We start from the raw sequence: 14,791 nt of genomic DNA on the forward strand, positions 1-14,791 counted from the left end.
TTTTATTTTAAGCTTTATTTTTAATATTCCCACAAGTAATCTAAACTGGATGGAAATTAGATAATTTATTCTATTCCTGATTACATGAGATTGTTGTGAATTTACCATATAAAAATGAAGTGTTGCCTCTTAAATTTTAGACTGCCCAGTCAAATCAACAGATTATCCTATGGTCACAGGATTTCAAAGAGATTTCATTTTTTCTGTTTGGGTAGAATTGTGCAAGCTATATCCAATTCAACAATTTAAGATGAAGTCTTAAACCTAAGAATCATTTTGTACCCTTCCTTTTTTTTATAGGCATAAATAGAAAATACATTTTAGATTCCTTTTCGCCTATAAATCTCCTTGCGTGAATTAATAGCATGTAACACAATCCTATTTTTTAAAAATCAAGTCTTTAAATGGTTACACATGAGAAAAACATCATGTATTTTATTTATAATCCTTACAAACTACACAGATTTAACAAAAAATCCAAGGGATTTTAGAAATTTTCCATTAATTAAAAAAAATTTAATAGATTATTGTTATTCCTTTACATGATCTACCACCATGGGAGCCTACTATATAACAATTGGGATAAAGGTTGCTGTGAACAGGTACATGTGTAACTAACTTTAAGCAGTTCCATAATCCCCGCCCCCCCAAGATAGGTTTACATAACTTACTTAAATCCTATTGAAAGTTGGACAGCCTAAGTAACTTTAAATATACAATATAAGTAGTGTTTCAACTGAAGATACAACTTGCCAAGTTAGGATAAATATTAATATATGCAGATTAGATTAAGAATATGTGATTTAGCTTTTAAAAAGCAACTTCACAAGATCTGCTTCAGTAATCTTTATGCACTTGTCAAATCCATAGTTGACTGCACGTTTTCACTTTCAAGTTGCTTCTGCAGGCTAGAACATGCTACTACATTGAAGCTCTTAGCTCTTTCCCAAATTCACTACTAGAATCCATTGTGAAATTTTAAGAAGGAATTCGAGTTGCTGCTTCCTCTTCTGCATCAGCTCTGTTTGCATTAATTTCAGCTAATGTCCGACCAAAACGGGTCCACTCATCACTTCGGGGAACAGCAATTTGCTGTGGAGAAATAGTTATAGGGGAGGTATTACTAAACATATGAATATACTGTTGTTGTTTTTTCAATTCAAGTATACATTTCTATGTTCCCTGAATTTTTATGCACATGAAAAATTTCTTTCAACACCAAGAATAGGCTCCATCTCCATTACAATGAGGAAATCACAGTGAGCAGAGATCTAGGCAGTAGCATCTAGCCAGTGTCTAACTGGACACAAACAATTCATAGGGTGGGAATAATATATTTCACCTTCTTCTGTTTTCTAGAAGAATCGTACTTCCAACCTGCTGTTTTACTGTCTGGTGAGACCAGATGTAGGGAAAAAAATATTGAAAACTATTTACTTGTCCAAACCAGTAAAGCAAACTGAAGCCACAAATATTTATTTGAACAACTTTGACAGCAGTGGAGAATTTCCCCAAACTCAAATGTAAAGGATTCTGAAGTGACACAAAAGCAGTCAAACAGCAACCCACTTTGGCCTTCTGACCTAAGCTCGGTTGCAAACTGAATTTCTGTTGTGTAGTAACTCTCCTTTCATATTTTCCAGTTTTAAAATTGGCAGATACAGACAACTATTTACATTATTTTACAATATGAAAGATTCGAGATAACTTGCTGCAATCTTTTCTGAAAAAGTTTATAATTTGAAAGTCCTGCCAATTGTTGCCATTGGATGCCCCTGAATAAAAAAGGAATGGTCGATGAGCAGTAGCATTATGGGAAACTGGGTTGGGCAGTAGTTTCCAAGAAATAGGGGAAGGGTTGAAGTAGTTTTAGTGTCAACTAAAAAAAAAAATACTCCTTTGGTCATTTTAATTGCCTGCAGAAGAGGAGTGGGGGAAAGCAGTGCATTCCCGAAATGCCATAGATAATCACCTTGGCAGCCCAAAGCTGTCAGCACACAAGAATATTACTGGAGAGCATGATTGGCTATGGATGTGTCCCACTGGAGAATATTCATCCAGGGGATGGGGGAAAGAATGATGTATTTTAGTGTCGGCTGGCTGTCAGGGCTCCAACAAATCCACCCCCATTTAAATCATAAGTCTCTAGCCGCATCTCTCACCTAGCTAATGCCAACATGGCCATTCCTAATAAAACTTTTTTTTTTACTCTGAGAGATGCGGCTAGAGACTTATGATTTAAATGGGGGGGAATTTGTTGGAGCCCTGACATTTAGGTTCCTGCTCAAAACTATATTTGTGATAATTTCTTTAAATTTTCATCTTTGCATACATACACACACTCGCACTTAAATCTGCCCAAACTTTAAACAGAGATACTTTCTAAATTGAAACAAAAACATGACTCCTATGCACTCTTTATTAAGCAAAACAAGGTAAGTTACAAAATTACCTACCTCTCCCACATCATAAATTACTATTTGTCCTTCCGAATCTCCCACAGCAATTTCACGGCCGGAATTTGTCCATCTTACATGATTAAGGGCTGGATTTCCATCCACGGTAATACTTGCTGTTGGCACCTACCCCAGTTCAAACAACAATGCTTCATCATGATTTATACCTTCTTTGGAATTTTGCTAGATTTGTCACAAATATTCAGATGATAATATGACCATTACAGTTATCTAGCTGTCCCTTATCCTAACACAACAGAGAAGGAAATATTTTACCTTTAACAATATAAAACTCTCTGATATACCCACACAAGGCCCAATGGAAGATGGATTTAGTAATGATAGGAATTAGAGCACCAAGCTTTCAAAGATGACAGCTCCAAGTTACGGAGTTCTTCCTTGCTTGGATAAAACCTTGCCTGGATATGCTGAGTTTGAATTACACTGGAAAAATTACTTTATTATAGGTAATCCTCTTCCACTCAAGCACATCATAGGGAGCGAAACTGATTGCTGGCACAAAAGTAGTGCTAAATACACTCAGAGTTTTATGCTTTAAAGCATTCAGTGAGACCATCAGGCCTAGGTTTTGCTCAGTGCTCAGCAACTGATAGCGCTGCATTCTTTAGCTATACAAGGAATACCAGCTTCATGAAGCTTAACTGTTCCAACTATCTGTTAGGGTGATATGATGCACACTGTATCTGATGTACAAAGAACCTGCATTCACGCCAGATCACAAAAAAGCCCTGGTTTTACCCTGGGCTAGAGTTAGGTGAAACAATGTCATGGCATATTCCTATCAGCATAAGCCACATAAGCCACACATTCATTTTCTGGTAATTTAAAACTTATTATTGATTTTATTCATCAAATTGATACAGCTGTTCAACTCACCAAGGGAGACTCTAGGTGCAACAATAGATTTAAAAAATATCAAAATCAGAATACAAATATATATAAAAATACCCTAAAAAATAAAATACAATCAAAGTGATGGGAAAATAAGAAATGCCCCCTTCACAATGAAGCCCTCTAGCCGTATTTCTGTAGAAAGCCCAGACCTTAGTTAGGTCACCTAACTAAGTCTTGAGGGTCCTACAGAATATCAAAAGGGATCAAAGGCCTTTCTAATTGGGGGGGGGGGGATTTTCTATAAGGTGGGCACTACAATAGACATAAGACACATCTACTGGAACCCACCAAATGTCAATCCCTGGCTGAAGGTGCCCACAACATGCCTCTTCTGCAAAATCCGATGGGAAGGGCTGATGTAAAAGGGGAAAGGCGGTCCCTTAGACCAGGCTCCCCAACCCGTGGTCCACAGCGCACCAGAAACCAGGCTACACAAACGAGCAAAGCCTCATCTGTGTATGCACAGAACGCAGGCAGTGCTAGAAACCACGCCTCCCCTGGTCTGCGGAAAAACCTCTCTCCACAGAACTGGTTCCTGGCCCTCAAAAGATTGGGAGCCCCTGCCTTAGATTGCCCAGGCCCGATACATAAGGGCTTTATAGGTTAAAACCAGCACTTTGAATTGGAACTGGAAGTAAATCAGTGCAGCTTACAGAGCAGATGTCTAACATGGGCTGTGGGAGTGCACATCATTGCCCACACTACTGCATGCTAAACTAGTTGAAGCTTCCAGATATTCTCCAAGGGCAGCCCCAGGTAAAGCCCATTGCGATACTCCAATCTGGAAGTGACTAGGGCAAGAGTGATTGTAAGCAGGGCCTGCTGATCCGGGGATGGGCACAAGACAAAGCTGTGCAAAGGCCTTTCTAGCCATGACTGCAATCTATTTACCAAGCAGGAGTTGTGAATCTATAGGGAACCCCAGGTTGCACACTGAGTCTGTCCGAGACAGTGCAACCCCATCTAACACCAAAGATGGCATAGTCCTGGAATCAGAGGGCCCCCAAAACCAAAGCCATTCAGTCTTGCTAAAGTTCAGTGGAAGCCTATTGTTCCCCATCCAGACTCTTGCAGTCTCAAGGCAATAGGATAACAGGATCATGGCGTCACTTAGTTTGCCAGGACAGAGATATACAATTGGTACACATGATAATGGATGAGCTCACCCAGTGGCCTCATGTAGATGTTAAAAAGGAAAGGACAAAGGACCACCTTGTGACCACCCCACATAGTTGGGGCTGACAATGGGACCTTTTCTTCCTAATTATCACCGAATTGGATTGACCCAAAGGAAGGAGGCAAATCAGCACAACACCATGCCACCCAAGCCGTCTGAGCCGATTCTGAAATATAATGTGGTTGAGGGTATCAAGAGTCTCTGAGAGGTCAAGAATGGCATGGGTGGATGCACTACCCCATCCTGTCCACGCAAGAGCTCTTCCAAAAGCAGGACTAGTGCTCTTACTGACCCATGCCCAATCTGTATCCTAACTGAAAAGGATCAAGATAATCCAAATCAACTGATTCCATGAAAAATTAGCCAGTACAACATTAAAGGTTTAGCATGCAGACCTCTTTGACAGATAATTGAAGAGCCAAGGAAGATTTAATAAATGTATGGCTTTTTAACATGATATTTTTCTGAATGTATGCTCAATTACCATGCAGTCTTAGGATACCAAACCAATTTTGCTTTACCTCAGTATCGTTGTTGAGATTCCACAGATCAAGTCTTCCCATTCCATCTACGCAAGCAAAGAGGGCAGGGTGAGTGGGTGACCACATCACATCATAAACATAATCTGAGTTGTCTTCAAATGAATATAGAGGCTTGTTGTTCTAGGACAAGAAAAACATTTAGCATTAATATGTAACTTACAATGGCTGAAACAAAAATAATTAAGGCATGATGGCAAGGTTTGTGACAGTGAGGAATCGCTATTATTATGTTTTCTGGTTTAAGGACCAAAGGATGGCTGATGGTCAACAGAGAGGATATGGAATCCTTTTTGTGTATTTTGGAGATAGTGGAGTTAATAACACATCTTTTAGTACGCAATGAGAAAAAAAATATTACAATGCTGGGAACTATTTGTAACACAATTTGTTGGTGAGTCTGGGAACAAAATGAACCTCTGGGTAAAGGCAGTCTACCACTGAATGCTTGTACTTAATCCTGATGACATCAAAGTAAAGTTTAGCTATGTTTTGTCTTTTGATTGTTGAGTCATTATGTGTCATCAAGTAATTCTTTTAGTGGCAAAGTAAAAGCTTGAAAGCTTTAGCGGCAAAGCAAAAGCTTGAAGTTTCTCAATTTGAAAAAATACTGAGTCATTATTGGGATTTATACTAAATTTGATTATACAAGTATAGTAATGTAATTTTAAAAATAACAGTAGACACTAATGAAGCTGCAAATTTTAATTTCCTCAGAGCTAACACATAAGAGATTGGATAACTATTTGTCTGAAATGGTATAGGGTTTCCAGCTTGAGCAGTGTGTGTGTGTGTGTGGGGGTGTAGAACAGGGGTCACCAAACTTTTGGACCTCAGGGACCACCAAACTCATAATTTTAAATCCCGTGGATCACTAATATGAATGTTGACTTATAGTGGCTTGCTGATGTTGGTGGGAAAGTTGATCTCATATTCCAGAGCTGCAGTAGTCACAATGCCCTTTGGTCATCCCGGAGCTCTGCAGAAAAAGCAGAAGCAGCAGAGATCCTGGGAAAATCTCAAAAAAAGTCTGCAGGAAAATTCCCCACCCCGTTTTCCTACTGATTGATGATTCTTTATTTGGGATCGCAGGATACCATCTCCAGCTCTGTTCTCAGGGGGAGAGAGAGGGACTTTTGGCTTCATGCAGGGAAAGCAGCAGAAGTCTTTCTTTCTCTCCCCCAAACTCCGCCAGAAATGAGTCTTTGTGAGACTTGTCATGCCGGTGCAGCCTCTTGAAGCAGGATGCCTTACAGGGTCCCAAAGACTCATTTCTGGCAGAGTTTGGGGGAGAGAAAGAAAGACTTTTGCTGCTTTCCTTGCGGGCAGCCAAAAGCAGAAGCAGAAGAAAGAAGCAGCCCGGTGGCCAGGCCAGGCGCGTGGGGCAAGTTCCCACCTTTGCCCTTTCCCCCCTCTCCTCACTACCTCGTGACCCTTGCAATGCAAGTGACCCAAGCCTTGTGTTCCCATGGGCCATATGGGCGGCGCAGCCTTGTGTTCCCACGCAGCCTGGATTAATTGCTTTGGGGATGCTTTGGGGGTGACATTTCTCTGAGGACCACCAGTGGTCCCCAGCCCACCAGTTGGCGACCACTGGTGTAGAAGACCTCCAAGGTCCCTTCCAACTCTATTATTCTATTATTAGAACTTTCATCATGTAGAATTTTATTATCATGAAACAAACAAGATACCACTATTTCATTTTGTGTGCGTGTGTGTAGTATAACACTGTTATACACTATAAAGTAAACATAACATATTAATAGCATCTATAAGCTGCTACAATGGTTATAGGGATCTATATTTATGAGAATTACCTCAGCCAATATAAGAAGGCTGAATAATGGACAGGTCTGATCTGTACATCTTTTACTCTTATATTACAATCCTATATTGTATTATGGAACTGATGATTTAAAACATGGATGCTTCAATGAACCTTCTTGGCAGAAAATTTAGTTCTAAACAGACAATTTCCATAAGATGGGTTTTTATATAAGTCAATATTGTATATATTTATCTACTGATACCTTAGTTGTCCAAAGCTTTACAGTCCAGTCAAAAGAAGAAGTTACAAAGAGATGTGAAAAGTCAACAGGTCCAACTGCTGCATGGCAATGGATACCTGTAATGGGCCCTTGGTGGCCTTCAAACATCTCACTGATTCCAGCTTTGCTGTTTAAAATACAAAGAAAAAAATATTTTACTCTAAAAATAAAAAAATACTCATTCAAAACTCATACAAAGTACTATTTAACAGTTCACAAAGTGCATCACAAATTATCTCTACAGTATTGCATATTCCATGGAACTGAGTTAAGCTCAGTAGTACTATAAATAAAAAAACTGTATTAATTAAATAATAACTAAACATATGCTTTGAAATATGTTTACAAAATACTATGTATCCTAGATAGCTGTATTATTTTTTCAAACTCCAACTACCGTGTTTCTCATATAATAAGGCTGGGTCTTATTTTTTTTGAGCCTCGAAAAAATGGCTCAGCCGTCTTTTCGGGGGTGACTTAATTCCCCTCCCTTGCATCTTCGGGCGGGAGGCGACAGCTTGGATGTTGACCTCGGCGTTGGTGGGACACTTCGTATCGGGGTCAACGCAGGCAGCACCATATCCGGGTGTGCAACAAAAGTACTTCCTAATGGCAAGCCCCCCCCCACCATTTCGCATGTTTTAACATAGGCCTTAATTTGGGGAGAGGGGCTTAATTTCATTTCATGTCTATAAAACATGCTGGGACTTCCTATTGGGGGAGGCCGTATTGTTGGAGAAACAGGGTAAGTATTAGGCTCACAAAAATTAAGACATCATTGTCTTCCAAGAAACATCAAGCTTCCCAAGAGATGCATTTCCTCCTTAGGCAATTTTCAGTCTGAAATCAGGGATGATAAACCCTCAACTGTATCAGTGCAAACTACCAATTTTGGTTAGTTCTAACCCAAAGCACTGTACAGCATGGGCTGATGTGTGTTTGAGAAGAGACCAGAGTCTCAATTTCATTTAAGAAAGCAATAGATAAGCTACAGCTATACAATTTCGAAACAGATTGAACAGCAGGAGACAAGCTGCTCAATTTACGACTGGTGCGTGATAGTACTGTATAATTATCAACAAAAGCAAGAATTTTGGATATTCTGCCACAATTCCCTTCCAAATTTGATTAATCAGCATATTCCGCATCAAAGCTCAAAAGCTATTCTTATCTAGAAAAAAACGAGATGCTGAAGTTAATTGAAAATTTTAATTATTAAATAGATACTCTTTTTAAATCCTTACACAATTCCTTTTAGAGAAATGCAATTGTATATAATCATCCTATGACAATTAAAGAGCAGCAACCCCCAAATTATGTTTCTTAAAGTATGACCCAAGTTGCAACACCTTGTGGGTGAAAAAATGAAATCCCAGGGTCTAATCACCTGCCATGGCGACATGCTGTGTAGACAGAGCCCTCTTCACTTCCAACGACAAAGTTGTTGACATCTCCAACAGGGAAGGACATAGAAGTGACAGCAACAGCTTTGGATTGCTTATGAACTAACTCCATGCTATCCTGGAGAGAAGGATATCACATTTCTGTTTTTCCAAACAACTCTTCTGCTAAGATCAGGGAGTATTTCTGATACCAGCTTTCTACAAAACGTTTTCATTCTATATACTTGCTTTATTCATATCATTCAGTTGAAAGTATTTATAACACAACAAAATGACACAGTGTACACGATGACAATGTAGGATTTGTTTCTCAACCTATGAATTGTATATTTTATTAATGTTTACAGTAAGACAAACGTACCGCATATTTCTCACTATTTCTCAGATGCTCTGTGACACAATTTAAACTGAAAGTTTATCACTTAAAATCATTTAAGAAGCTTCTATATTTAAATAAGCATGTGAACTGAAATATCCTCAGTACAAATTCTATACTGCTTAAACTGGATGCCAGCTCTCAGAATTCAACAAAGAATCTTTAGATATATGGGACTGGAATATCAGACATGAGCATATGTTTTATCTGCAGAACTTTCCTGAAACATATAACAATAAATGTTTGACATATTTAATAAGAAAATACCTGTGGCTGTGATAGCATATCCAGGCTCCATGAGCAAATCTTCCCATCAGTAGAAATGCTGATAAGGTTATGGGCATTCTGTGTCCCCACAACATTTACACAATATACAGGATGCTGAAGTAAAATCATACAGCACAGTTTAACAAAGCTTCCATGGAAATTTAAGACATCTTCAAATAAATGCAAATCTAAATTTTAAACGATCAGGCAAGAAGGACAAGAAAGATGCCCAGGGACTTGATATTATTTTCTACAGCTAATCATCAGACCTTCCTCAGAAACTAAGATCTAGATTTGGTTGCTTAGCAATCCTGCAAGATTAGACCCTTCACTGAAAGTACAAAAACCAGTGCTGGTACAGGAAGAATTAAAGGTTTGTTCTTGAAGTACAGGTAGTCCTCACTTACTGACCCTAACTGGGACCAGCAACTCTGACACAAAATTCTTTCTTTCAAGCTGGAAAAAGACAAGACTATTCAGATCTTTGGCTTTTGTTTGCCTCTTAACCACTCCTTTGCCCCTTAGAATGCTTGAATGCCTGTTTACTGTCTTGTACACATTGAAAGCAATGTGACTGCATGACAGCCCAGGGCTGGGAGCCATGGGGGCACTATGCAAACAGCTTACAGTACTCTCTTGAAATCTCTTCCTCTCCAATCTCTCTGCTCTATGAGGTGGGGTGGGGGAAACAATTGATTTCTTTAAGCAATCAAGATATCTTTGCCTGGTTCTTTCCCAGTGCCAGCAAAATTGCATTGCTTTTGATATTTAGAAGGGCAAATAGGTTACTCTCTTGTAACCCTTTCCACTCCAATCTCTCTTCTCTGATGAAGAACATTTGATGCCAACATTAGGAGAAACATCTGATGCCAACATTAGGAGACAAAGTTATGACAAAAGACTGAACATTAATAAAAATGGAACAAACGAAAAATAAAAGGAAATAGAACAAACAGTTGTAGTGTTGTAAAAGCATGGCATACTTATCAACATTCCTAAGGACAGAGCAAAGGAATGACTAGACAGTATAGATTTTGAAAATATGAATAGCTAATACTTTCATTTCAGGGCTACATGTTTTCCCAGCAGGGAAAATGTGCTTCTCAAGGGAAAGTGAGAGCTAAGGAACAAGTAAAATATGATCTCCTGTTCATAATGAAAAATTCAGAGACCTCGGAACCCGGAGAGAGACAAATATAGATGACAGGAAATACCATAGAACCAAGTAATGTGAAATGGTGAATTTATCCTTTCAGCAAAAAGTTTAATTCAAATAGGATTATAGTATCTTTATAAGACAACTCATTTCTTGAATGTTACACTTTTTTCTTCACATTCTGAATTTTATCCCATCATGCTCAAAGCTAATACTATCCTAGATTATTGAGTAGGTCAATAATTTTTTCTTACGTCTTGCCTTAGTTTCTTTTGTCACTACTTCACTCTTTCTGTGCACTTTACACAACATTGTTTATCCTAAAAGAAGACTGGATGATGAAGATATATGGATCTTCCATTCCCTACCGTATGAGCAGCAGCTGAAAGAGGAGTTCTCTGAACTGGTGTTCGCTTATTGCTACGGTTATCCCAGAGCACAATTTGTCCAGAGTATGTGCCACCAACCACCAAATTTGGATGAAATTTTGCAAATGTAGCAGACATGACAGCTGACTGAAAAGTGAAAGAAGAATGTAAATGTTATTTCTGAATATGACTGCTTATTAAATATACAGTATAACACAGGAGAATGAAATGTCATTGTTATGCTTAAGGCTATTTTCTTAAGCATGGGGGTCAGGAAGATAGATGAGCCCAGGTGAGTTTGTTCTGGTTTTTTCAGCTGTCATATTATCTTGACTATGTCGTCCATTTATTATTTCAATAGTTGTTTCATTAGCTGCCCAGACTTGCATTTGGGAGATGGGCAGCCATATAAAGAGACTTGAAATAAATATTTTACAATAACCTATATTGAGGCCAACTTGTACATTTCTACATTAGATAATTTTAAGTTGAAATAAGACTCTTTTATTTCCCTTAAATGATTAGGCTATGTATATTTGTTTTCAATATACAAATTGGGTTGAGATGTGGTTATATATTTTAATGATAAATGCTGAGTCCATACTTAATGTACAGAATGTTATGTCATCTTTTACATAGAATGTGGTTGTGTAAGTTTAAATAAGGCACATTATACTAAAAAGAAGATATCTGGATCCTTCAGACATCAACATGTGTTTAGAATGGGTAACATTTGAAGTTCATGTCTCCTCAATTAAATCATTATGCTGATAATTAAAAGGCAAATCTTATCCACTTTCACTAATACAAAATCCTTAACCCTGCAAGATAAGAACTTGCATTACCTGGCAGTGAAAGACATATTCTGGAGTTGTTTTCTTATATTTCATATTCCAGACAAGGGCCACTCCATCAGGCTCATGAGGAGCATCTTCATTGTTGTTATAAGATGCTACTAACAACTCTGGGTACTGGATAAAAAAAAAAAGATTCTCTGTTACTAGCTTTAAATAAGACACATTCAAATAAATCCAAATTAAGGTACTAAACTCAACTTTATTTCTTGGAAATCTATTTTGACAAGAGTAAGGAAAATAATACCTACTAAGGAAGATTTATTAAACTATATAAAGTTACCTGAGATGACCAATCCAAGCAACTAACAACACGATGCTTTGACCAACGTTCATCAAAAAACTGTCTATTTAAGGACAGTTTTGCTCCTGCCTGAATTTCTCTGGAAAAAAATAAAACAATAGAAGAGGTGCTCACTTAGGATCATTTCCAGTAAAATTAAAACAATGGAATAACACATTTTAGAAATTCCCATATTACCCTTCTTTGTCTTCTAAGTCCCGGCCACTGTAGTCAAAGAAAATATTAATTTGCTCAGAAAGAGCTCTTTCTACAATTCTTGTAGAGTGATCAAAGAAGCTCAAAAACTCTTCAGAATGCAAAATCTGTTGCTTTTCTTCTTCTGTTAGTTCATGAGGGGCAACTGTGGAGAGAGACAGATTTGGAATGTGACTTATAATCAAAATGTATATTTTAATTATTTTATTCAATGCTTTTTAGTCTTTTAACTTGAATAAATAAAAATTTTAAACATAAAGAGAAACATACACAACAGAACAAAAACAGAAATTTGAGTCAGATAAACTTCCTCCTTTATATTATTAAAAATGAGGAACATAGCACTCTTTAAGAGAATACCAAAGTAGGGAGAACCTCCTGCTGGCAATATTAGTTTTTATTTATAATAGTTGTTGTTTTTATTGCTTTAGTATTTATGGTTAGTTCTAGTTTTACATACTGGTCAACCCAGAGTTGTTAGAATAAATGGCATATGAATGGATGTAAAGAAATAAAATATTTATACCTTCCTCCTCTTCCTCCTCTTTCAAAACGCTTTCTTCCTCAGGTTCAACTGGTGGTTTTTGTATAACTACATCATCTTCATCTTCCTCATCTGTAAAGAGGAAAGTTGTCAATAATTGCTTGTCCAATTATAATCCGGGATTACATTTATTAAACGATGAAAAAAATAATCAGTTAAATATACTGTCACTGTCAGTAAACTCTTATCTAGTGATTTTTCTAACACAGCATCAGAACTAAACATACAGTACAGGGTAGCTTTTCAGATTTTCACTTTAAATTCTTAACTTCTATCCACCTTTGTCACTGCAGATGAAACATTCATCGATGTGATTTTACTTTTTATGTTGACATACACTTGTCATAGAATAATAATAATCAGCATTTTAACACAGCTGTCAGAACCATAGCTTTTTTCAGATATGGATTCAATAACAAAAAGTTTTTCATAAAGGAAAGAAGTTACTTTGGTTTTGATGATGCTAGCTGGAAAGGCAAATTTTGCTAAGACAATACCAAGAGAGATTATCTTTTCTTTCCTATCATTCTAACTGCAAGTCACATTATCATTGTGACGATTGTTAGTGAGCATTTTAAAAGTAGAATGTTGTTTCTTTAATTGCAACAAATAATAAGTGTTGACGCTTTGAAATACTGAGGATATATGTAGCATTTTTTGCGTTGTTACATTTTGTAAATAGTACAAGCTCCCCAAAATTAAAAAAAAGAGCAATGTGGTGTTGTAGAAGATATTTCCCGCCTCTTTTTGTTCTGCTTCTCAGAGTATCTTTCTTAAAACACTTATTTCATTTGTTAACCAGTTTTGTCATCTGTCTAGAAGAGAATGGAAGCAGAAGCCTGCATCCTGCTTTCTTGCAAGTAATGAGGCAAGATTCAACAGGGGTTTATTTGTTACAGCCATTCCCCTGACCCATGTTCAAAGTCATGGGGAGGGGAAGGGAAGAGTGGTCAAGAGGTGCAAACCAGCTGCCAAGCTATAGTCCCAGCAGCCAGGCCAGCTGACTAGACAGCAGCAACCAGATGGTATTGCTGGGATTGTCTATCCCCGCTCTGAGGTGGCAATGGGATGGCACAGCATTTTTCTGCTTGACTGCTTCCAATTATGTTTTTTCTCCAATGGCAAGTCTGTGCAATTACCAACTCTCCAGGAGGTCCAGAGACAAGCCTTTACCCTGCAAACAAAAATACAGCTTGTAGGCTCTACCAGCTGCCAAGCCACACACATAGTGATAGGCTGAAGCAAAATCTGGGGGGAAAAAATCTTTCTAACTCTAGTTTAGTCAATAAAAATATAAATCTATACCTGAAGGAACAAATGTCTTAAATGACACTATATAATGCATACAATAATACAAACTCCAACTTAATCAAAATGATAATGACGTATGCCAATCTCACATTATATGAAATCGAGCGATTTTTACGTTCTGACAAGTTTACAGAACTAGGATAAATGGCATGAACAATTTCAATATATGCTCATACTTCTGAACCAAATGGTGAAGGTTAAAATCTTTCCTTTCAAGGGCCTCAATCAGCCACAAAGGAAAACAGTAATCACTGTCTTTTCAACCAGCCCAACCACATTTGTCAGCCCTTTCTCCGTCAATGCAGCCAGAGCAATCAACCTGCCAAACATTCAGAATGGAAAAACAATCTGAAAATACAGGGTATAATGCACCTGCCAGTGAAAATGGCCATTTCAAGAAAAGCTAGTGATCTCAGTGACCCTGCTGAGGAGGCAGTGGTGCAAAGGGGAAAGAACGCGTAAAAGAATTCTTAGTGATCTCCACTCTCTTGCACATTGACATTTCCTTACAAAGCCTGCCAATTACAGCTTTTGTGCTACTTAAAAAAAAAATGAAAGCTTTTTTGGACAAAATAATCACACAGAGAAACGGAAAGACACTGCTCCTTTTTAGATGAATTTGTACATACAATGGACTATTAATCAGAAAACTGGATAACAGAGCAATTCTATGCCATGTGCCCCAAACAAGAGACTAGATTTCCACCCAAGCATTGGGGGAAGAGAAAATTGATAAATGCATAATTTTATAAATGCTTAATAATGAGAGATTGTGAATAGCAAATTACAAAGCAATGACTAGATTAAATAATTTGGTTGAATTAAGCGTGGACTTCTCTTTTTGTATGTAGACACGCTACAGCAAACAATGCCACTGT

General features: G+C 37.7%; 1 protein-coding gene across 5 annotated transcripts in view; it reads right to left on the reverse strand.

Moving 5' to 3' along the window:
* The window catches only part of DYNC1I2 (dynein cytoplasmic 1 intermediate chain 2), a 44,513-nt gene continuing 29,722 nt past the window's right edge, over positions 1-14,791 (reverse strand). For all 5 annotated transcript variants that reach the window (XM_026677716.2, XM_026677714.2, XM_087949721.1 and 2 more), the window contains 11 exons: positions 12,585-12,674; positions 12,041-12,203; positions 11,843-11,942; positions 11,551-11,676; positions 10,706-10,852; positions 9,182-9,295; positions 8,523-8,656; positions 7,118-7,262; positions 5,070-5,210; positions 2,457-2,582; positions 1-1,092 (listed from right to left, as the gene is read on the reverse strand). In XM_026677716.2, coding sequence (XP_026533501.1) covers positions 979-1,092; positions 2,457-2,582; positions 5,070-5,210; positions 7,118-7,262; positions 8,523-8,656; positions 9,182-9,295; positions 10,706-10,852; positions 11,551-11,676; positions 11,843-11,942; positions 12,041-12,203; positions 12,585-12,674 — 1,400 coding nt within the window. In that variant the 3' untranslated portion in view covers positions 1-978. The remainder of the gene's footprint in view (positions 1,093-2,456; positions 2,583-5,069; positions 5,211-7,117; positions 7,263-8,522; positions 8,657-9,181; positions 9,296-10,705; positions 10,853-11,550; positions 11,677-11,842; positions 11,943-12,040; positions 12,204-12,584; positions 12,675-14,791) is intronic.

Source organism: Notechis scutatus, chromosome 1 (genome assembly GCF_049901735.1).
Source record: "Notechis scutatus isolate UNSWTSFEM ecotype Mainland chromosome 1, rNotScu1.2, whole genome shotgun sequence".
NCBI lineage: Eukaryota > Metazoa > Chordata > Lepidosauria > Squamata > Elapidae > Notechis > Notechis scutatus.